This window comes from Equus asinus, chromosome 20 (assembly GCF_041296235.1).
Source record: "Equus asinus isolate D_3611 breed Donkey chromosome 20, EquAss-T2T_v2, whole genome shotgun sequence".
Taxonomy (NCBI): Eukaryota; Metazoa; Chordata; class Mammalia; order Perissodactyla; family Equidae; genus Equus; species Equus asinus.
In genome coordinates, this window is record NC_091809.1 from 91016066 (window position 1) to 91039250 (window position 23185).

The 23185-nt window shown below is 38.9% G+C and overlaps 3 protein-coding genes across 4 annotated transcripts; 2 read left to right on the forward strand and 1 right to left on the reverse strand.

The window, feature by feature from the left end:
- The first annotated feature begins 381 nt into the window (after positions 1-381).
- Positions 382-3502, forward strand: LOC106843934 (olfactory receptor 10A2). Of its 2 annotated transcripts, XM_070491565.1 has the most exons (2): positions 382-1288; positions 3486-3502. In XM_070491565.1, exons 1-2 carry the CDS (start codon positions 382-384, stop codon positions 3500-3502), a joined length of 924 nt encoding a protein of 307 aa, XP_070347666.1. The 2 variants fall into 2 exon arrangements, with proteins under 2 accessions (XP_070347666.1, XP_014716672.3); XM_014861186.3 differs by lacking the exon at positions 3486-3502 and having other exon boundaries at positions 382-1335.
- An 8807-nt stretch (positions 3503-12309) lies between these two features.
- Positions 12310-13539, forward strand: OR10A4 (olfactory receptor family 10 subfamily A member 4). The gene has a single exon (XM_014861188.3). The coding sequence runs from the start codon at positions 12310-12312 to the stop codon at positions 13255-13257; it is 948 nt and encodes a 315-aa protein (XP_014716674.3). The 3' UTR covers positions 13258-13539.
- A 269-nt stretch (positions 13540-13808) lies between these two features.
- Positions 13809-16534, reverse strand: OR2D2 (olfactory receptor family 2 subfamily D member 2). Its single transcript, XM_014861170.3, has one exon. The coding sequence runs from the start codon at positions 16463-16465 to the stop codon at positions 15518-15520; it is 948 nt and encodes a 315-aa protein (XP_014716656.2). The 5' UTR covers positions 16466-16534; the 3' UTR covers positions 13809-15517.
- Positions 16535-23185: the final 6651 nt, after the last annotated feature.

Below are 23185 nucleotides of genomic sequence, written 5' to 3' on the forward strand. Positions count from 1 at the left end.
TGATAAATTCACATGTATGTGTTCTTTAATGAAATCATGAACATTGAGCCTTTTCTCAAAACTTTAGGTGTTTACAAGAATATCACTGTTTTACAAAATGGTTCTGATTTCGTGTGACCTTTCTGTATATGTTACTGTGCAAATAGGAAAATATCAGCTCCTCTAGAAGCTGACCCAGGGCCATCTCAGAACTTCATCTCTGGCCATTCTTATTTATGTCTTTATTCTTAGACAACACAAGGTCCTTCCTCTTCCAGCTGAGATCCTGCTCTGCCTCTTTTCCTGACACTAAGAAGGAATCTGAATAACAAATCTAGAATCTGACCCTTCAAATCAAAAATCTCTCTCCATGACCACTGCTAGAGATTCACTTCTATATCTATGGCTGAAGGAAACTGGACAAAAGTTAATGAGTTTATCCTCATGAGCTTCTCTTCCCTACCTGCTAAAATACAGTCCTTACTCTTCCTGACATTTTTAATCATTTACCTGGTCACCCTGATGGGAAACAGCCTCATCATTCTGGTTACTTTGGCTGACCCCATGCTGCACAGTCCCATGTACTTCTTCCTCAGGAATTTGTCCTTCCTGGAGATTGGCTTCAACCTAGTCATTGTGCCCAAGATGCTGGGAACCCTGCTTGCCTGGGACACAACCATCTCCTTCCTTGGCTGTGCCACTCAGATGTATTTCTTCTTCTTCTTCGGAGTTGCTGAATGCTTCCTCCTGGCCACCATGGCATATGACCGCTATGTAGCCATCTGCAATCCCTTGCACTACCCTGTCATCATGAACCAAAGGACATGTGCCAAACTGGCTGTTGCCTCCTGGTTTCCAGGCTTTCCTGTAGCTACAGTGCAGACCACGTGGCTCTTCAGCTTTCCATTCTGTGGCACCAACAAGGTGAACCACTTCTTCTGTGACAGCCCACCTGTGCTGAAGTTGGTCTGTGCAGACACAGCACTGTTTGAGATCTATGCGATCGTTGGAACCATTCTGTTCGTCATGATACCCTGCTTGCTGATCCTATGTTCCTACACTCACATCACTGCTGCCATCCTCAAGATTCCTTCAGCTAAAGGAAAACATAAAGCCTTCTCTACATGCTCCTCCCACCTTCTTGTTGTCTCCCTTTTCTATGTATCTTTAAGTCTCACCTACTTCAGGCCTAAGTCCAATAATTCTCCCGAGAGTAAGAAGCTACTGTCGTTTTCTTACACTGTTGTGACTCCCATGTTGAACCCCATCATCTACAGCCTGAGAAATAATGAGGTGAAGAATGCCCTCAGCCGAACCTTCCTCAAGGCTTTAGGCCTCAGAAACTGCATCCCATAGACATTGAGAAATAAGACTAAAGTTTACTGAATGAGGAACAATCAGTTTCATATTTGGGATTCCTCTGCCTCTCTCCTCATCTCCCTTGGGATAAAATCCAGCTGCTGAAATTGCTATAGGAAAGCTCAATGGAGAGAAAACAGCACAGACATAGTTTAGACCTATTGCTACCACCTAGAAAACTCCTCTGCCTGTGCACTGCAGACTTACATTCTTTTTCTTATTTGTATTTCAAGACTTCTATAGACAAGTAATTCCAGATATTCACATTCCTGTGTCCACATTGTGAACAGAATGAAATTGCTTGTAATCCTAACTTGGGGACACACATAATTAAAAGAAGGCAAAACCCATCAAAAATCGTCTTGTAACTTTCTCTTCCTTTGGGTAAATCTTATTCCATTCATCAGATAGAAAACCCTGTGATCCCTCCCAACGCATCTCTCTCCTCACTGTCTTATTTCAGTTCTCATGCCCTTGAGGCAGTGTTAGTTCTTTTAAGCTTACTTTTATGTAGTATGGATATAGAAAAGTGAATCAATAATCCCCATACTACATTTTTGTAACTCCAACAGTCACTTTATTCTTCATTCTATTTTTCCCAGGAAGAATGACCTGAGCTTCCATTGGCTCTCTCTCTATCCCATATTCAGGTTCTTACACCTCATTGAAGTAATATCATAAATTTCAATCATGATGCTGCTTTCATCCAAGCTTAAAATGGATAAAGCTAACTCTAATGGAACTCTTCTTTAACCACAAAAGACTGCTCATTCTTTTTATAACTTCATAGTACTCTATTTTGTAAATATACCATAGTTTATTTAAGTCTTTTACAAATTATAAATTGTACTGTAAAGAGTAGCTTTATGCATATATCTTTTTAAATATTTTTACCGTGTATCTTACAGATAGAAATCTAGATATTGGATTTGTTGGACAAAGGGAAAATACAAGTATAATGTTGCTATATATTGCAAATTTCCCTCCAAATCTATTTTACTTTTTTATACTCCCACCAGCAATTTGTAAGGGTGCTTGTTTCCCCACAGCCACATCAATGGCATTTGTCATCAAACATTTGAAATTTTGCTTATATACTAGCTAAAAAAAATAACTCAATTAAATTTTAATTTGAATGAAATAAATTTTCTAGAATATAGAAGAAATAGATGAGTAAATCAGAGAAAAGGCATGCATTTCATTCAGACTTCTGAACTCATAATTCAGATGATTAGCAGTTGGGGATATCGTGGGATTCTATTTTCTCTACTTGAAAGGTTCTTTTCACCTTTATTTCAGCTGAATCCATCCATCCATCTTTCAAGATCCCACTGAAATCCCTCAAGCAGCATACATTACTCTCTCCTATATGTAGCTATTACAAGTTTATCAATAGATAAGTGACATTTTTTTATATACTAAGCTATACTTATTTTTACGTTTGTCTTCCCTCAATGTACCTGTAACTCTTTGAAAATGAGAGCTGCACAAGAGTTTCTGCTTTATTATGACACAGACATTCCTGAAAACCTTATGTTTCACAAAACTCTGCACTAAAATTCCTATGGGGAAATAGGGTTAGGGAAGATCGCTCAAAATGTATGCAACTTTGAAGCTAGAGCGTTAACAGAAACAACGGCTGGGACCCAGAGAGACAACATAGACTGCCCAGGCATGCAGCTCAGTGAGGCTGGAGGTTGCCACAGAAGATGTTTAACATGCACAAAGCAGTAGAATGAAAATGCCAACAAGCCTTTACTTAGAACTAGGGTGTCTGGTGCTGAGACAATTCAGATGGAAGTGATGCTCTGAACCAGTGGGACAGCCCTTAAATGGTCATGAGAGTCAGTGCCACTTTCCAGGAGCCAAAAGCTGCACAAATCCAGGGGGCCTTGCCTCTGGGAATGAAGCCTCAGATACAGGCACACTTTTAGAATTTTCTTAAATAGAGCCAAGAGGCCTCCTAATGCCAAGGCCTTAGGACATTTACTTCAATGTTGAAGCTTATCACAAACCATCTATTCTGGTTTGCTTTGCCCAATAAAAACTTTCACATTACAATGAAATCATGTTCCAGTTTTTCAATAGTATATGAAAGATGAATAAATATATGGGTAATCCAGCGGAGAAATGATGGCGATATGGAGTAAAGTGGTATCAGTAGAAATTAATTCTAAATAATTTTTAGTGGAAGAATTGATGGGACTTGATGGTGGTTCGCATGTGGTGAAATACACTACTCAAGAGAGGGGGGGTTGATTCTAGAGTAAGACCAATTCCTGTGGGAGAGCATAGGAGTCGGAAAGTCTAGAGGAGATCCATAGAAGAGGTATAAAAGGTTTTCTTTTTTTTTTTCAGAGAGGTCAAGCCTAAAGCTTTTGCCTTCATATCCCTATTATAAATCTCCTTTCACCTTTTAGGAACATCTACCCCAAACCTGCAGCAACTGATCTTGCCTTGGGGCCAAAGGTTTTCATCATAGGCCAGGTTCTCCCAGAGTCAAATATGAAACCAAGGCTTCAAGTGCAAGTGAGTCATTAAGGAAAAACCACTAGATAGGTGAGGAAAGTAGAGTAGAAATGGAGAAGAAGCTAAGAAAAAATATAATTTCTGGTGAAATCCCAGACTCAGCCTGGTCCAGTAGGGAACTCCAAAGCATAAATAAACCTCAGAGTTTGTTCTGCTTCGGGTCATAGGAAGTAGGCTTTTGTACTCCCACTCCAAACATCCACTGGCTAGTGGTGGACTGTGGAGTAGAATTATAACTTCCAGTCACCTCTGTCCCCTGAAGAGGGTCCCCAGTGCCCAGGGCATTCTTCTGAAGGTCTCAGATACAAGCTGTTAGAAGTAAAGCTTGTACAAGCTGAAGAATGATACACAGAGCTGGTCAAAGTGACTCAGGAGGTTTGAGGAGGAACTCCAACAGTATCCACTACAGCCTGCCCTTTAGAAGTACTTTTCATCCTCTGAGTGAGTCAAGAAAAGACCCCAAAAGCTTTGACCAGAACATTTAAAAGTGGTCTCTGAAAAAAATGACCACTGAAACCCTAAATCTAGAACTCAGTTCAATGTATGGTGACCTCTCCAACTACAACATCTACCCATCAGTGTGAGTTCTAATACATGTATTTTTCTCCAGATGAGTAATTTGAATCAAACACATCCCCAAGGATATTCATTAATCATCAGAAACAATAGAATCAAACACATAAGTATGAAATAAGTATTTTCTTATTTAATTCATCATTTTCAAGCTATCTTTATTTTTCACAATGGACTCAGAACCACACATCATTATATAGGGTGGTGATAGTCTTTTTCTTCACTTCACTTTTTACAAAAGGGGCCCCTTTGAGATTGCTGGGACTGAGAACGTAGGCTATGATGATTAATTTACCTCTTAAAGGCTTTTCTCCTAGCCATCCAAAGACATAGCTGAAGCTTTGGGGTTGCTGCTCATAATAACCATACTAAATTATAATCGAAGTCTCTCATTCTCATAGTTATGTCCAAGGAAGTGGGAAATGGTGGTGCTATTTTTGCAGCTACATCATTTTCTTCTAGTTACATATTCATCACAGTTGTAAATTCAAATTTTTATATGGTTCTTTGATGTTTGTCTTCGCCTCTAAACTGTATGTTACATGAGACCAGGGACAGTGTCAATTAAATTTACTAGTGTAACCTCAGCGTCTGGTTCACATTAGGCATATTTGTTGAATGAATGAATAAACATTCAAAGTAGATCTTATGCATTTGTTCATTGGTCCTTGGAGTAATACAAGTGCTCCTCCTCCAAATGCTAGTAAGCAGGACTTGGGAAGAAGGAGAGAATGAGAAGAATAGCAAAGAGAAGTCATGTAAGTATTTCTTCTGTCACATAATCTTGGGCTGTAATTCTAAGTAAACATAGGAGCTAACAGAGATTTAGATTATATACTAGACAAAGAAATGGGTTATCAAGGGGAACAATAAATAGCTATTCTTTTTTATCCACTGAGTCACCTCTCTATTATCACTTCTGTGGGAAATGTGAAGCATTTCTGTAGAGCAAAGTCCAAGATGAACGTGTCATCCTAGTCAATCAAAATGGAAAATCTCAAGTTACATAGGTGGAGGATGTGGTGGAAGCTCAGTATTTTAAAGATGCCTTGTGGAAAAAGTCAGGCATATATGTGCAGGCACTGTGCTAGATGCTAAGCAAACAATAATGAACAAGTCAGATATGGTCACTGCTTTCAGTTAGAACAGGCAATCAAACATCTTTTTCAGAAGCACGGTAAGAAATGTTCAGATATGCTTTAGAGTCTTTGGATGAAGCCTTAATCAGCTGGGAGAAACTTTTATCCCAAAGCACAGACTTCATCTTATCCCTTCAACTTCAATTCCTGTTCCAGACGAGTTAGGATTTTGAGATTGTTAGTCAGTCTTCTCTCTTCTCATCTTAACCAGGAGTTAATAGCCACTGCAGCCAACAGCATCCCTAACCATTTGCTTAGTTTTCATTAATATTCTCTACTAGGCTTAGACAATATTAATAGGCTCTCCTCCCCATGCCTGAAAACTTCTCCTGAGTCCAGGTCAGAAACACTTCTAAGAACCAGCCTGATGAGAATCAAAAGTGAGGAGAGATGTAAAAGAATACTGCCATGAAGGGAAAGAAATTACTGTCTCAAGAAGATCTCTGCACCCCATGTTCATGGCAGAATTTTTCACCATAGCCAAGACATAGAAACAAGCTAAGTGTCCATCAACAGATGAATGGATAAAGAAAACGTGGTGCGAATATATATATAAAATGGGATACTAATCACCCTAAAAAAGAAGGAAATCCTACCATTTGCAACAACATTGATGGACTTTGAGGATATTATCTAAGTGAAATAAGTCAGACTGAAAAAGACAAATACTGTACGGTCTCACTTACATGTGGAATCTGAAAAAGTCGAACTTATAGAAACAGAGAGTAGAATGGTGGTTGCCAGGAGCTGGGGGTGGGGTGGGCTGGGATGAAGAGAAGTTTGTCAAAGGGTACAAACTCAGTTATAAGATGAGTAAGTTCTGGGAATCTAATGCACAGCATGGTGACTATTGTTAACAACACTGTATTATATACTTGAAAGTTGCTAAGAGAGTAGCTCCTAAACGTTTTCACCACACACACACAAAAAGGTAATTGTGTGAGGTGATGGGCGTGTTAACTAACACTATTGTGCTAATCATTTCAAAATATATGCATGTACCAAATCATATACATTGTACACCTTAAACTTACACAATGTTGTATGTCAATTATACCTCAATAAAGCTGGAAAAATAAAATTACAAAAAAAGAATACCAGCATGCTCCCCTAATCTCTCTCACTTGGAAACCTTGGAGAATAGACAGACCGTGGACTTCCCGTCCTTTTGTTCTCGTGGTCTCACAAGTGTGGGAAAAGTTGAAGCTTCAGTAAAGACCTTCCTCCAGTAATGGGATGGCAGCATCTCCATGAATTTTTGCACTCCTGGGAACTCCTCAAAACTCACACCTGTCAGAAAGTGAACCTACGACTTCACCTAAGGAAAAGGAAGCATTGGGGGAATCACTTCCCTATGGTAAACAGCAGAGACTGAAATAGTCCTGAGACCCAGCCTGGTATCCTCTAGAGTGATTGACACAGCCAGCCCAGAGCTTCTTTGGAGTGACTAATGCTGCACAACTCAGAGCCTCTTTACAAGGACGGACCCAGCTTCTCTGGAATGTGACACAGACACTCACTCATGGGAGGTAAGCAAAGGGTGAGGGCACAGGGCACAGACTCGAAGTCTCTTGTAAAGAGTCAAACACCTACATATGAAATAAATATTTTCTTATTTAATTCATCATTTTCAAGGCATCTTTATTTTTCACAATGGATAGAACCACACATCATTATATAGGGCAGTGATAGTTTTTTCTTCATCTCCACTTTTACATCTTTTTTCATCTCCAGGCACTTCCCCTCTACAACTCCTTCCTTACTTGTAGGGGAAAACAGATGGAAAATTAAAAACAGAAAAGAAAGATAAAAGATATGAAAGAAAGAAAGGAAAGCCTAGACCAAAAGAAGGAATTATAAAGGGAGAGGTTGGAGAAGGATCAAGACAAATGAAGGGATATATGGAATTACAACTACGGGAAGGAGACATGCTGAGTCATGAATCATGCTTTCATAGTATGTTTCTTGCAGCCATCGAGTCCTAAGATGCATGAGGGGACCATTTCAAAGGACAAGAGAAAAGTGAAAGCCAAGCAAGTGGGACTCTGAGCCCCTGCTGCTGCCATTGTTCATCTTCTGGATTTAAGTGTTGAGATTCCCTATAAGATTTGGTTTGAGAAAAAAGGGAGGGGCAACTCTGCTTTTAAAGTAAAAAACCTATTGTTAGGCATATGCAGGTTCCCTTCAGCTTCATTAAGTGAATATTCAGAGATTCTCTTTGATAGCTTCTGAATTTTGAGCCTGAGAACCTTTTCTCACCTAGCCTTTTGCTATGTGTTGGCTGGTGTCTAAGAAGTGTCATCTAATTGTATGTCATTAGGAAATTCTCAAACTATGTAGTTCCATGGTTTTCCTCTGGTTTCAACTGTCATGGCTCTCGGCTACACTTCACTGGATTGTTTTCTATCTATCCGATGCTGCTTTACCAAAAGGTTTGATTTAGAGTCTTTTGGAAACTATGGAAACTCTAATGATAACGATAATAATAATAATCACAATAAGAAGTCAAGTTTGTGTAGTTTTATAATTCTACGTTTATTCCCATATCTCTTACCAGACTATAATTTAAAACATTGTTAAAAAGATTTTTTTACAAACACTTTAATCTATCATGGATTCACTAAGAATTTCACAACTAAGAACTTCATTAACTTTTTAAGATAAATATTAGTTGTTAAGCCAATTAATTAATGTTATTAAGATAAATCTTCAATATTCAATAAATATTTATTGTTACTTTGTAGGTAGCAGGCAATGCAATGTAGATACAATGATGTATACCATTTGTTTTGTGTCTTCAAGGAGTGCACAATTTGCAGGAGAGGACACATAAAAATAATTATGATATAAAACCATTGTTACAATAAGGGTATTTTTAAATGCTGTGAGGAGCACAAGGGAGAGAGCAATTCATTATACCCATTTGGGGGATGAAGATGGTCAGTAAAGGCTTTTCAAGGAAGTTGACATTAGATCTTGGATTGAAGAATGCGTTTGATATGGTTTATCTGCATTTCACTAAGGTATTTGATAAACTCTTTCATGAGATCTTTATAACTACATTAAAAAGATATATTCCAGGTGAAAGCACATATAACTGTATTTATTTATACCCTACCCATGTCTGAAATGATTTAAAATAGGAAATATAGGAAAAAATAGGTAGCTTTGCTATTTGCCCAAAAAGTAGAGATTAAAAAATTGGTGTCAAGCCATTTTGGGATATGGCTTAAGAGATATGCCGCAGAGTTGTGGCTTGGTCCTGGGAAACATTTTGATTAAATATTAGGAGAGTGGACATCCATGTACACTGAGTGAAGCAAAGCTGTTGTAATAAAGTTTTAAAAATATCTTCTTAGAACATAGCAAAAAAATTTAAATAAAATAAATATTCATTCCAAGATAAAACCTAAAGTAACACCCATAAATCACACACACACACACACACACACACACACACACACACACGCAGGTCTTACTTGGCTGTAGGCTCCACTAGAGACCCAATAGTGTCATCAAACTGCTATAAAAATAATTAAACCTTTGGCTACATTAATTTCTTTTTTTTTTTTTTGAGGAAGATTAGCCCTGAGCTAACTGCTGCCAATCCTCCTCTTTTTGCTGAGGAAGACTGGCCCTGAGCTAACATCCATGCCCATCTTCTTCTACTTTATACGTGGGACGCCTACCACAGCATGGCGTGCCAAGCGGTGCCAGTCCGCACCTTGGATCCAAACCGGCGAACCCCGGGCCACCGAGAAGCGGAATGTGCGAACTTAACCGCTGCACCACCAGGCCAGTCCTACATTAATTTCTAAGTACTTGGAGCTAAGCACTCTGCTAGGTGCAAAAGATGCAATGATAAATGAGTAGGTTTTCCTCATGGCATTAGCAACTAGATAATATAAGTAGATGCACACATACACAATTATATAGTGCTTTAATAGAGGTTTACACAAAGTGTTATCAGAGAGTGAATAATCCCTTGATTAGGCCAAGGGAGGAGAGGGAAACTTCACAAAGCAAATGGTGTTTCAGCTGGACTTGCAAGATGAGCAGAAAGTTATACATAACTGCAGGAAGAGGTTTCCAAAAGTAGAGAGCTACATGCACAAATGCAAGGAGGAGGGAGAGAACAGGATGTGTGCACAGAACAGAGAATATTCTCATGTGACCAGAACACTGGCTGTGCAGAGGATTTGAAGCTGGAAAAATAAGTATATATCAGAGAAAAAAGACCTTTTTAACAGGTTTGTACTTATCCCAGGAACAGTAGGGAGTGATTGAAAGATGTTAAGCAGGTAACTACCTTAGAGTTGCTGTCAGATCACACACAAGTCAAGGATAGGTTGACGAGAATGAGTTGGAATCAAGTTCCTACAAATATTCCAGGCCAGAGAAAATAAAAGCCAGAATCTAAAGATGTTGTGGTAGGGATGGAGAATGTGGCACTGAATCAGTGTTTAGGAGGAAAAATAATCAAGTTTAGGGGATGAATTAAAGGATTTTTACCCCAGTTCCTGGGTTATACAGCAGGTGGTGTCATTTGCTGAAGCAGGGTAGACAAAAGGAGGAGGCTTGGGATGGAAGAGGCAATGAGTGTAATTTATAACTCTCACCACTCTTTAAATCTGTGTAAATTGGATGAGGCTGTGTTGTTGATGTACGTAGACGTTTCTGTCTAAGTTCCTTATGAATGGGTCCCACCGTGCCTACATTCGATCTAAACAGATCTTTCCCTGATTATTTTCCACGTTTTTCTTCATTCATTCGTTCAATAACAATTTACTGGGCTTCTACCTTTCTAGGTACTGGGATAAAAAGTTGAATAACACAATTTCTATTCTCAAGGAGTATACTATCTAGAATATGAGATGGAGACATAAATTAATGATTATTCTAAGATAAAGACTATGAAAGTGATATTCCAGGGCTCCAGTGTTGCTAATACATTAAAACATAAAATGCCCCTCTCTAGAAATTGTCTTGCTTTTTGCTCTCTTAGTGCCAACCTGTGCCAAACACTCCTGCTTGCCCTCACCTGTGACCTCAGATGATTATTATTCTCAGAAAGTGAGTGAAAGTGTCAACTGATGAGTAGAGCCATGACTTGAAGTCAGACTGCCCAGGATGCATAGCCTGAAGCCACACTTGCTGGCTGTCTAACCTTGGAAAAATTATTCAACTTCTCAGTGCCTCCCTGGCAAAAATTCTAAAATAGAGTTTTCTTACTGTTTTAGCTCTTTACCACCCTCATTCTTTCACCACCCTGACTTCACGTCTTGCACCTGCTCAGTACTTTACTCAAACATCATCTTCTCAGGGAAGCCTTCTTTGACCCTCCCCCCATCCAAAATGTCTATCCCCTCTCCAGTGCTTTATTCTTCTCCATTGTTCTTATCATCTAACATGCTATACATTCTATTTACATAATCTGTTTATAATCTGTCTTCCCTACTAGAAAATGAGTTCTATGAGGGCAGAGACTTTTGTTTATTTCATTTACTGATGTACCATCTTCAGTATCTGGAAGAGTGTCCGGCACACAAAAGATAATCAGTATTTATTGAATAAATTATTGTTTTCTCTTAGAGGTTGAAAAGCAGGGACTACAGTGAGTTTGGGCAATGGGTTAGATAAGAAGTAGATTTTGGAAGGTAGGTCTAGCATCAAATCATAATAATCATAGTGGTTAGCGTTTATTGAGCATATATTTATGTGCCAGTCACCACGCAAGTGTGTGAGATTTATTCCTTCATTTAAGTTTATAGTCATCAGAAAGAATTGCAGGATCCCAATTTTGAAGTTTAGTTATTGATGTAATGATGAAACCTTCTATTCTTCTATTTCTTTTTCATAGAATTTAATATTATTTGTCACACTTGCATATTTGAGTTGGTCTTTATTAACATGTAAAATCTAAGCTTCATACTTCTTGGGAGTCAAGACACCGGCTAACCAAGAGAAGCTGATTAAAGGGTTTATACTTAACACGCCTAGATTCCCTCCAGGGTTGGACACTATTGGAGTCTATGTTCCCTTTGTCTGATCACAAATAGCCACATGGAGAACATTTAGCCCTGGGATCAAAATAAACCACAGTTTCCATATTGTGTGTCTTGTTTAAATTGCAAGTGTCTGAATTTAGAAATGAAGATCCCTCCAGTATACTGAAATCTTCCTGAATATGGGCTACTCGAGATTAGGACACATTTAGGTCTCTTCTTCAGGGATCACTGATAACTCTTGGTTCACTTTCGTTGATTTTCTCCATCTCAACCTTTTGTTTTGCAGAAAACATCCCCTGGCTCATCTCACCATCTTTCATTGTGCATCAAGACCTCTCTTTTCAGAAATGCTTGGCCTGACTTGTTTTTTAGCACCACTGACTGTTGAAGAGAGAGGGTAGGAGCACAAAAGTGAAGCTGTGACTTTGGCCATCCTCTATAGAGCAGAGAAAAGTCAGGAGATATAGAGATATATATGGTATACCTCAATTCAGTCTGAAAACAAAGTTAGTATTCCAAAAATTGTGAATCCAACAGTCAGACTTGTTTTTTACATTTTGGAAAGTACAGTTGTTTGATCTTCAACAATTGTAACAAGGAAGGTGGAGAATTAGGCCATAGGAGGTTCCCTTTCTAAGGGTATAATAGAGGTCTAACTACCATATGGAGACTTCTTATACCTTCCTGGAGTGTGAATGCCCAGTGAAATCCCAGGCAGAAGAATGACGTGGGGAAACTGGACAATTGTCAGTGAGTTTGTTCTTGTGAGCTTCTCAGCCTTGTCCTCTGAGCTACAAGCTCTACTCTTTCTCCTTTTTTTGACTATTTACCTGGTTACCTTAATGGGCAATGTCCTCATCATTCTGGTCACTACAGCTGACTCTTCCCTACAAAGTCCTATGTACTTCTTCCTCAGGAACTTGTCCTTCCTGGAAATAGGTTTCAACTTGGTCATTGTGCCCAAGATGCTGGGGACCCTGATCATTCAAGGCACAACCATCTCTTTCCTTGGCTGTGCAACTCAGATGTATTTCTTCTTCTTCTTTGGGGCTGCTGAGTGCTGCCTCCTGGCCACAATGGCATATGACCGCTATGTGGCCATCTGCGACCCTTTGCGCTACCCAGTGATCATGGGCCACAGGGCCTGTGCCCAGCTGGCAACTGCCTCTTGGTTCTCAGGGTTTCCAGTGGCCACTGTGCAAACCACATGGATTTTCAGCTTCCCTTTTTGTGGCCCTAACAGAGTGAACCACTTCTTTTGTGACAGCCCTCCTGTCATTGCACTGGTCTGTGCTGATACCTCACTGTTTGAGCTGGAGGCTCTGACAGCCACTGTCCTATTCATCCTCTTGCCTTTCTTGCTGATCCTGGGGTCCTATGTTCGCATCCTCTCCACTATCTTCAGGATGCCCTCAGCTGAGGGGAAACGCAAGGCCTTCTCCACCTGTTCCTCTCACCTCCTGGTTGTCTCCCTCTTCTATAGCACTGCCATCCTCACATATTTCCGACCCCGGTCCAGCAACTCTCCTGAGAGCAAGAAGCTGTTGTCACTCTCCTACACGGTTGTGACTCCCATGTTAAATCCCATCATCTACAGCTTAAGGAATAGTGAAGTGAAGGCTGCACTGAGGCGGGTCATCCGAAGGACCCTGGACCCTCAGAAACTATGACTGACTTAGATGGAAACTGAAGGGGTAGAATGCAAGGACAAAGGAAAGAAAAACAAATTCCTCAAATGGGTTTTGGTCTTTACTCTTTCCAGGAGTCACAGTATACCCACTGGGATTTTGGACTTTCCACTAGGATCCATTTCTGAATGAAAGAACATGAGTGATGAAAGGAAGAACTTCAGTAGGCCCAATATTCTATGGGACTGTGGTACCAGCGTCTCTGAGGATGCTGCTAGTTTACATAGATTAGGAGCCTACCTGAAGGTTGACAACTTCACTACAATTTGCCATTTTTTAATTTGTTTTAACTTTTCTTGAACTTCTTCATCCATGTCATTTTATAATCTTCTGCTTTACTTTCTTTTATTTGTCCAAAAATTCTACCTGGAATTTTCAAGGATATTTTTGTTTACAAAGTAACATTATGATAATAATGATAATAGATAGTACAGTGTGTGTTTTTCATTTTTTTTATTAATTTTTTCAACAAATTTTGAGTTTGAACTCATAATTTCAACAAATTTTTATTCAGCATTCAGCATGTGTCAGACTCTGTTTAGGTCCTGAAGACATATTGGTGAATAAAACAGACAAGTTTCTTGACTCGTGGAATTTACATTTTAGTGAGAATGAGAGATAATAAAAAGATACTTAGAAAGCTCCATTGGCTTATAAAGTACACATGTTTTGAGGGCTAGCAACTGAGAACTTCTTCATCTGCTACATTATTTGGTCTATGCCTTCTCTGGAGAAAGACGAAGTCTAAGTGGACAAATTATAGGAAACTGCTATGAATAACCCAAAGACTTTTTGTTTATTAGGTTTTTTTTGTAATCTTACTGTGATTGGATGAAATCAACTGTCCTTTTTAAGCTTGCATCTCACTCAACCAATGTAGCTGCCCCTCTTTATGATTTAGTTCAGTGAACATAGTCCAATTCTGGGCTCTTGGCAAATAACAGACTTGGGGCATGGGCACCATAGCTTTGTATAAACTATTCATAAGAAATTATTGATAATTAAAAGAGTAAAATAACATTTACTGCATAGGCATGTCCTCTCCATAAACTCTATAAAAAACCCTACCTCTGTGTGCCATCACGGTATCAGAACCAGTTCAACCTCCTACACAGGGTGTCCTTCAGCTCTCATGTAACAAGGGCTCCAGAAGAGCAGCACATTCTGAAATATCACCATAATAATTTGCAAATGAAAAAGAAGATCATGGGGTTCTATTTGCATGATGGCAATCCCACAACCAAGCAGACTGGCACCATTATAAATGTATAGTCTCCAATTTTAGCCATGCTTTAATCACTCCTTCACATTCATTTTACTTATCTTGGTATGGTAGGCAGAATAATGGCCCCTCAACAATGTCCACATCCTAGTCCCCAGAACCTGTAAATATATTACCTTACATGGTAAAAAGGACTTTGTTGATGTGATTAAATTAAGGATCTTCAGATGGGGAGGTTATCTCGGATTTTGGGGGGGATATAGTAATAGAAAAGCAAAAGGTGGGTAGAGAATAAGCTTGAAGTATTTATCCCCAGGGCTTCCTTGCCTCCATGTACCTTATTCCACAGCTCCTGTCCGGTGGCCCTTTACATACAGCTACCATCTTCCTCTTGATCCTTCGGGCCCAGGGTTGGTAACAGCTCTCACTCTTGCTAGCCCTGGGAAGTCACTATTTGTTGTTGGTTTCCAAAACCCTGTCTTTACCCTTCCTTGCTAGATACAATGCTTCTGTCTCTAATAAGGTTGTGAGAAGAAGGACAGCAGAGCTCACATATTGTGCCCCCTCATACACATACCTTTATAACCCACCTCAAATACACATGCAGGTGATGTGCATGCACACATACATGTAGCACCTAGTTCACAGTAAGTGATCAAGTGATGTTTATTAAATTATTGATTATTTGATGATGCAAAAAGATTTAAAAATACCAAAAGATACAGGAGTTGGAGTAGGATCTGGGATAGACAGATAGTAATATATAGAATGATAAAAAAGATAGATTTTACAGGTTCCAGGGTTTATAAAATATGAATGTTTCTCAGGGGTTTTCCTAACTCAAGTGCCAAAAGACCATGGTCCATGAGTTATTGTCCTTATTCTAGAATGGAACTTCTGGATGAAGAATTGGAGGGCGGATCCACAGCCAGGCACAAGGATAAGAATCGTACTATATTTGTCTTTCTCAGGGAACTACTCAGCAAGTCTTATGAGTAGGGAGCCAAGAAGGTGTCATTATCAGTGGAAAATTCCAAGCCTGCATGGAATATTTCTTGTGGCTACTTTCCTCAGAGCTGCCTTCACATCTCTGTTCCTCAGGCTGTAGATCAGGGCGTCAAGCATGGGGGTCACCATTGCATAGAACACAGACACCAGTTTTTCCTGTTCTTCGGAAGACTTTGGTGTCATGTAGGTGATAATTGCTGACCCATAAAAAAGGATGACCACCATGAGGTAGGAGCCACAGGTAGAGAATGCCTTGAGCCTTCCATCAGTTGACTTCATCATGACCACAGTCTCTATGATGCAGCCATATGAGATCAGAATTAGAGAAACAGGTATGAGGAGAATCATGACACCCATGAGGAAAATGACCATCTCTGAAGTGCGGGTGTCTGTGGATGCCAAGATCAACAATGCAGGGGCCTCACAAAAGAAATGAGCAATACTATTACAGCCTTGGTAGGGTAGCTTCAGTGTGAAGGTGGTGTCCACTAGAGACACCAGAACACCAATGACCCATGATCCTGCAGCGAGCCGGGCACACACTCTCCACGTCATGATGCTAGGGTAATGCAAAGGGTTGCAGATGGCTACATACCGATCATAAGACATCACTGCCAGAAGGGCACACTGTGTACACCCAAAAATGAGGAGGAGTAGAAGCTGAGCAGCACAACGTGTGAATGAAATGGGCTTCTTCCTGGATAGCAGGTGGGCTAGGGCCTGAGGAACGATGTTGGTAGAAAAGCAGAGGTCAGCCACTGATAAGTTGAAGAGAAAAAAATACATTGGTGTGTGAAGCTGGGAGTCGACCTGAACAAGGGACATGAGAAGCAGATTTCCAAGTACAGTGACCAGGTAGACACCCAGGAATAAGATGAATAGCAGCTGCTGGGTGTGTGGGTCATCAGAGAGTCCCAGAAGGAGGAATTCTGTCACTTGTGTCTGATTTGTCTGTGTCATAGTTTGCTCTTTTCTCAGTATAGAGTCACTACACACTACATATATGTGTGTATAACCTATAAAATTATATAATTCATCATTTGAGAGCTTAAGAATTGTCCCAATAACTACCAACCATTTCAAGAATCCACTTTATAAGGTTTTTAGAAGATGATCAGGCTGCTTTAGTTAGAATGTTTTCAATGTTGCAAAACTTAATACTTTATAAAAGGATGCATTCATTTTAACTATCATCTGGCAAGTGAAGAGTAGATCACAACAACCATCTTCTTTATTCTGAATATCATGCTTCTAATAATAAAAACAATAGATTAACTTTGTCTCTAAAGTCATGCCATTTAACTTCATTTTATTATCAACTAAAACCCTTGAATCTTATTCTGCTCTTGGCACACCTCCTCCATCTCATGATGGTGTAGATGTTTTAATCCTTTGGACATACAACTGTTTCTGTTGTCTCTTCCCTGAGAAAACAGTCACGAAGGTATAAGAAATCAAAAAGAGCCAAAGTACCTTGCAGAACTGACACTTTTTGTCAGACAAAATAACCTACTTCGAAAGAGCTGAGAAACAAAGAGGGTAACTCTGGAGAGTGGGCCATAATCTCTTTGGCGATCCCATCCCCAACTTCAGCTGGAGCTCCCAAACATCAGTCTTAACTGTCAGTGAACTTCCAAAATAGCCGACATGCCATCACAACATCATTTCCATTTCAAATCATGAGCTTGGCTCCTTTTCTGTGTTCACATTAAACAGCGCTAATCCACCCCCTCCAGCCCATCATCTCTCACTGCCTTGCGTCATCTGTCCATTCCTCCCAGAGATTAAAAACTCCTCTGAAAACTGTGCCTGTCTTTTTCATTTTTGTCTTCTTTATTAGGCAGCATAGAGCTCTTTTCAATAAAATATCATTAATTAAATAAAGTAAATAAAAATAAGTTGATCACAGAGTTTAGCAGACTTGTTTAAAAAGCCTACCAGTATCCGTAGGGAGAATGCCAAGAATTTGGGAACAATACTCAAATTTCATGGAGCTATTCCTGAAACAGAGGAAAGAAATTTAAAGTCTAAAGTTTAAGGCCACATGCAAGGTTTGGACTATCAACCCTTTATCTGTCTGGTAAAGGTGCTTGCAAATAATGCTTTAAATCCATTAAACAAAAAAATAAACAAACATCAAATAGAACATACAGGATTACCAAGGAAATCAATTATATAAAATACACTTATAAAAATAATTTTAGAAAACAAATGTGACACCATAATACATGTGCTTCTTTCATGTATTAATTTTTTAAATGTTGTAGCAGATCTAATAACCATATTAATTTCAAAATGATGAGCTTAAATGATATTTTGAGATATCTTCAACCACTGTAATGTTATATAAAAATACTTCTGGTTTCTATTGGTAATAAAGTTATGGATCCTGCCAGTGCTGGTTTGGGTTAGTTACCTACATTCAAGCAAAAAGGAAATTTTAAATTTCAGTTAGAGTAAAGGAAAAATAAAGAAGTAGCATTCACATCTAAATTGAAGAACCCCCTGAATTCTAAGTTCAGAAATGCTGGGTTAAAGGAATTCCCAGGAGTTTTCTCAAAAAGTTAGAATTACACTCCATGTCATTAATCTAATGATGGACTCTTAGGAATCTGGACAGGTCTGTGAGTCAAAGCGATGAAAAATATCAATTCAACATTGAAATAATGAGAATAAATAAAACATTAATATGAACAATCACATCTCTGCTTGATGATCATTTATGGCTCCCTGATCTGACCACAGGCCACATTTACAGCCATTTTCCCTGCCACATAACTAGGATACACTGCATTTTTATATCCCACTGGCTTTTGCTCAGCATAGTCCCTCTGTTCAGAGGTGTGTCCACTACATAGAGTTAGCATCACTTTCCTTGAACATTCATCACACTTCAAATATTCAATTCACCTTATTTATCGAGCAAATGTTATTGGCAAAGTACATGCTTGGAAATGGGGATACAGACAAAAGACCCAGCTCCTGAGGACAAAGAATCTCAGAGAGGAGGGACGGAACTATAGTTGTGTTTCATCCCCACTGCCAGTGGGGTCCCTGGAACATAATAAATTCACAGCAGATAATGGTTTAGTGAATGAATATACTGGGCCAAACAAGCCTTTATGATCTAATGATTCCTTAAATCAAACTAATATAGAATTGCTTTTAAAGGGGAATGTACTCTATTATAAAAATAACTGACATAAAAATAAATTTTGAGAACAAAAGCTATTTTAAGATGGGTAGTTTTTCAATTACTACCCATCTAGTGGAAGGTGCTACCTGGTTGCTTCTCAAACTCTCCTGTTTCACCTCTTGTTCTTTAGATTTGCTTCTCTCTCTGCCACGGCTCATACCTTTCCTAGAGGAGAAATCAGTGCATGTGTCCAGATCTCAGGGAAAATTAAATAGTAAACAAACATCCTTTCTCAGTTTTGACGAAAAAAGAAAGAGAGCATAAAACTAAACACTTCTCACAAAGTTCTAAGTGATACCTAAAGTCAGTGGTAAACTTAATGAAAGGGAAGTTATAGGATATTATTGATTTCTATGACTTCTTCATCTCACTAATAACCACAGGTTTTTTAAGATTTCATTTAGGAAAAATATTATCCAGGAACACCTTCCTTTCTGACTCACATATTTTCCCCATTCTCCATCCCTAACATACATAGACATGGACACACACAAATACACACATTCGCAAACATCTAGTCTACCCCAGATACATAAGTGTGCATACAACATCATGTACTTACCTCCGTCATGACTGTTAACAAATTATATTGAAACTATTTTCTTTCTCTGTGACTGTAAGATGTTCAAGGGCAAGGACATCTGACTCATCTTTATTAACAGCAAATAAGATAAATACTGGCACAGAATAAGTGTCCAACACATTTTTTTTAGCAGATTTGACCTGAGCCAAAGTAGCAGGAGACAGAGAGATGAATGTGAGTCACATGAGTGTGACCTGTACCTGTCAGATGGTAGGAGTTCTCATTGATCCCGGGAGGACAGGAGGAGAAGGCGGCAGCCCGACCTCTCTAGATTTGTTTTTAAAAACACATTATTCTTCATGCAAATGTGGAGGAGAAAATGCTTCCCCAGGTGACTATGAATCTGCCCCCAGGGTCAGCAAGCTTCTAAAAGAAAACCATGTTTATTGTCAACCTTTCTCTCCTGTTATTCTCTGTCTTTTCCCCAGATTCACACTAACATGTAAGTTTGTTTCCCTAAAAATGAAACATATTACTGGATATGGGAAAGGATGTTAGGGTCACAGAGCCATGGATTCTCTCAGCTGACAGTTTCTTTGAGATACAGGATACTGAGGAAATTCATAGGAATCAAAAGTAAATACTAAGTTCCCCTTCCAATTTCAAGATCTTTCGTGCTCAAAGTCGACTATTCCATACCCACCATACCCACTTACTGTCTTACAAGCACAGCTCAACAAAGGCATAAGAATCCCCACCCGAAGGACCAGTACTGACACCATGGAAGTTTTGTTTATGTCTCCATCAGGTGAGGACCATGATTCTTCTTCACAGGGAATTTGACACTGTAATTGTGGTTTGATAAGGTAGATTTGCTCTGGGAAAACCTTGGCTAGAAGATCTCTTGCAGAAGATTTAGACCTACAAATCCGATTGCTTGGACAAAATTTGTCGAATTTTAAAATCCAAATCCATGAAGAGATTGAAACCAATTCACTCCCAATATATGGCAAATTATTCCCTTTGTTCACCTCCTGTCTTCTCTTTCCCTCCCTCTAATAATCTTGCCAACATTTTCTCATCTGGTGGAGAAAAAAGATCAAAGTAGCATCTCAAAGCCAGTAAAGGGAAACTGCTGCAGGTTCACTGGCTCTGGAATAGGCAGAGCAGAGACTGCAAGACTGCGGACACCTCGTCATACAGTCAAAGGACTCAGTACAATCTCTGAAGTCAAGATCAAGGACAAGGCAGGAAGGAGAATCCCCACATCTCCCATGTCCTCCTGCTCCATCCACTGGTCTTAGCACTGACTTGAGGGCATATTATACAACAATAGTTCCACTTAAATGAGGTGAGCAGAAGGATACTAGGAGCAGTCTCTGGAGCAGCTGAAGTGCTCAGGAGAATTCCAAATCCTCAGGGTCAATACTGAGCTGCATTCCCTCTCAGAAGGTTCCCAATGGTTATCAGGAAGACAGAAAATAATATGTAGTTAGTGCTCATATCTTCGTTTATGGGCCCCATTATCAGTTCTTCTTACATGTCTTCTTCTGGGAAGTGTTGTATTGTTGCAATTAAGTATTTTGTTTCTGGGTTCTAGGTTGCAAGCCAAGTCTATCACATGCTCTTTATGTGATCTTGAGGAATTTTATCATTTGTAGAATGTGAATATGATGTATAATATAATGGTAATTACATTACATAATAATTATGTTATATATTATATATAATACATATTAATAATTATAATATTATTATGTAATAATTATACTATATAATAATATTTAGATTTCCAATTATTAACATTTTAACCATGTTTCTTATTGTTTGTCTCTATTTATACACATATTGTTATTTTAAACACTTGATAGTAAGTTACAGACTTTATATTCAGAATCTATAAGGAACTCTATAAATTAATAACAAAAGTCAGAAAATTCCAGTTTTTAAAACGAGCGAAAGAGTAGAACATGCACTTACAATGTAGGAATTACAAATAGCTAATAAGAACGTGAAAAGGTGCACAACATAATTAGCCACCAGAGTACCTAAATTAAAATCACAGTAAAATGCCAGTAACCTTCATAAAAATGGATAAAATGACTGAGGATGTGGAGCAATTCACATTGCTGATGGGAGCATAAATTCGTACAATCAATTCAAACAGTCCATTTGGAAGCTACTTTGAAAACGAACCTAAACATATGTGATCCCTCCTATAATCCACTGGTTTCACTCCTGAACATACACCATATAGAGATGGGTATTTATATCTACCACAAGATATGTACAAGGATTTTTATAACAGCTTTATTCATTATATCTAAAAGTGGAAACAATATAAATTCCCATGGACAATATAAAGGACAAATTGTGGGAGAGTCATGCAGTGGAATACTACTGAATTATCTTATTTTACTTATTTATTTTTTCAAGGAAAATTATCCCTAAGCTGACATACCCTGCAAATCCTCCTCTTTTTGCTGAGGAAGATTGGCCCTGAGCTAACATCTGGTCCAGTCTTCCTCTATTTTATGTGGGATGCTGCCACAGCATGGATTGATGAGTGATGCTAGGTCCACGTCTGGGATCTGAACCAGCAAACCCCGGGCTGCTGAAGTGAAGCATGTGAACTTCACTGCTACTCCACTGGGCCAGCCCCTAAATATCTTCTTGTCTTCTTTGGGTGTTTTTTTTTTTGGTGAGGAAGATTGGCCCTGAGCTAACATCTGTGCCAATCTTCCCCTTTTTGCTTGAAGAATATTGTCACTGAGCTCACATCTGTGCCAATCTTCCTCTATTTTATGTGGGATGCTGCCACAGCATGGCATGAGAGCAGTAATCAGTCCACGCCTGGGTTCCGAAACTGTGAACCCTGGGCCATCAAAGCAAAGTGTGCGAACTTTACCACCACACCAGCGGGCTGGCCTGAATAATTTTAAAAGAATGAACTACTACTACACACAACCACATAGACAAATCTCACAGAATGGTGTTTAGTAAAAGAAGTCAGACACACAAACAAGTATATACTCTGTGATTCCATTTATTTCAATCTCATGAACAGGCAAAACTAATTTGTATTTTTAGACTTCCAAATAATGGTTTCCTTTGAGGGAGTGTTGACTTGGAGTTGACTGGGAGCCTTTTGATGTGCTGTCAGTGTTCTACATTCTGATCTGTATAATGGTTACACAGGTGTACACATATGTAACAATTTGTTGAGTTATACTTAAGATTGCTGCACATTATCGTAGGTAAGTAATACCTCACTGAAAGAGAGAGAGAGAGGGAGAGAGAAGAGAAAAATAATGAAGTTAATCATTTGGTTGAAACTGCTGGGGACAAGGCTGTGAAGTAGCAGAGAAAATCCAAAGGCACAAACAAGAAAATAATTAAGGCAAAAGAAGACATCAATGAAATAGACAACAAAATATAAATAGAATGAGATTAACAAAACCCAAAATTGGTTCTTTGTAAAGGTTACTAAGATAGCTAAAACTCTCTCAAAAATTATTTTTAAGAGTGAAAATAGTGAATCAGATAACTCCAAGAGGCTATCCATCCAAAGAAATACAAAAATATGACGCATACTGTCAGAACACACTTTACCGGGACCCTGGAAAACAGTCCAAAGTTTACAGCAACCAACTGAATGTTTAATCAAGAAAAAGACAACTGAAACCAAGTAGGAGGGTTCTGTGTTGTTTTAATTAACTCTTACCGGGAAAATGAAATGATATCCCACAGAACAGGATATTTCCAAATCATATATCTGATGAGAGTCTAGCATCCAGAATATATGAAGAACTCACGAAACTTAAGAAAAAAAGATAGACAGCCCAATTTAATAATGGACATAGAACTTGAGAAGCCATGTCTGCAAAGAAGATAAACAAATGGCTAACAAGAATGTGAAAAGATGCTCAACATCATTAGGCATTTGGGAAATACAAATTAA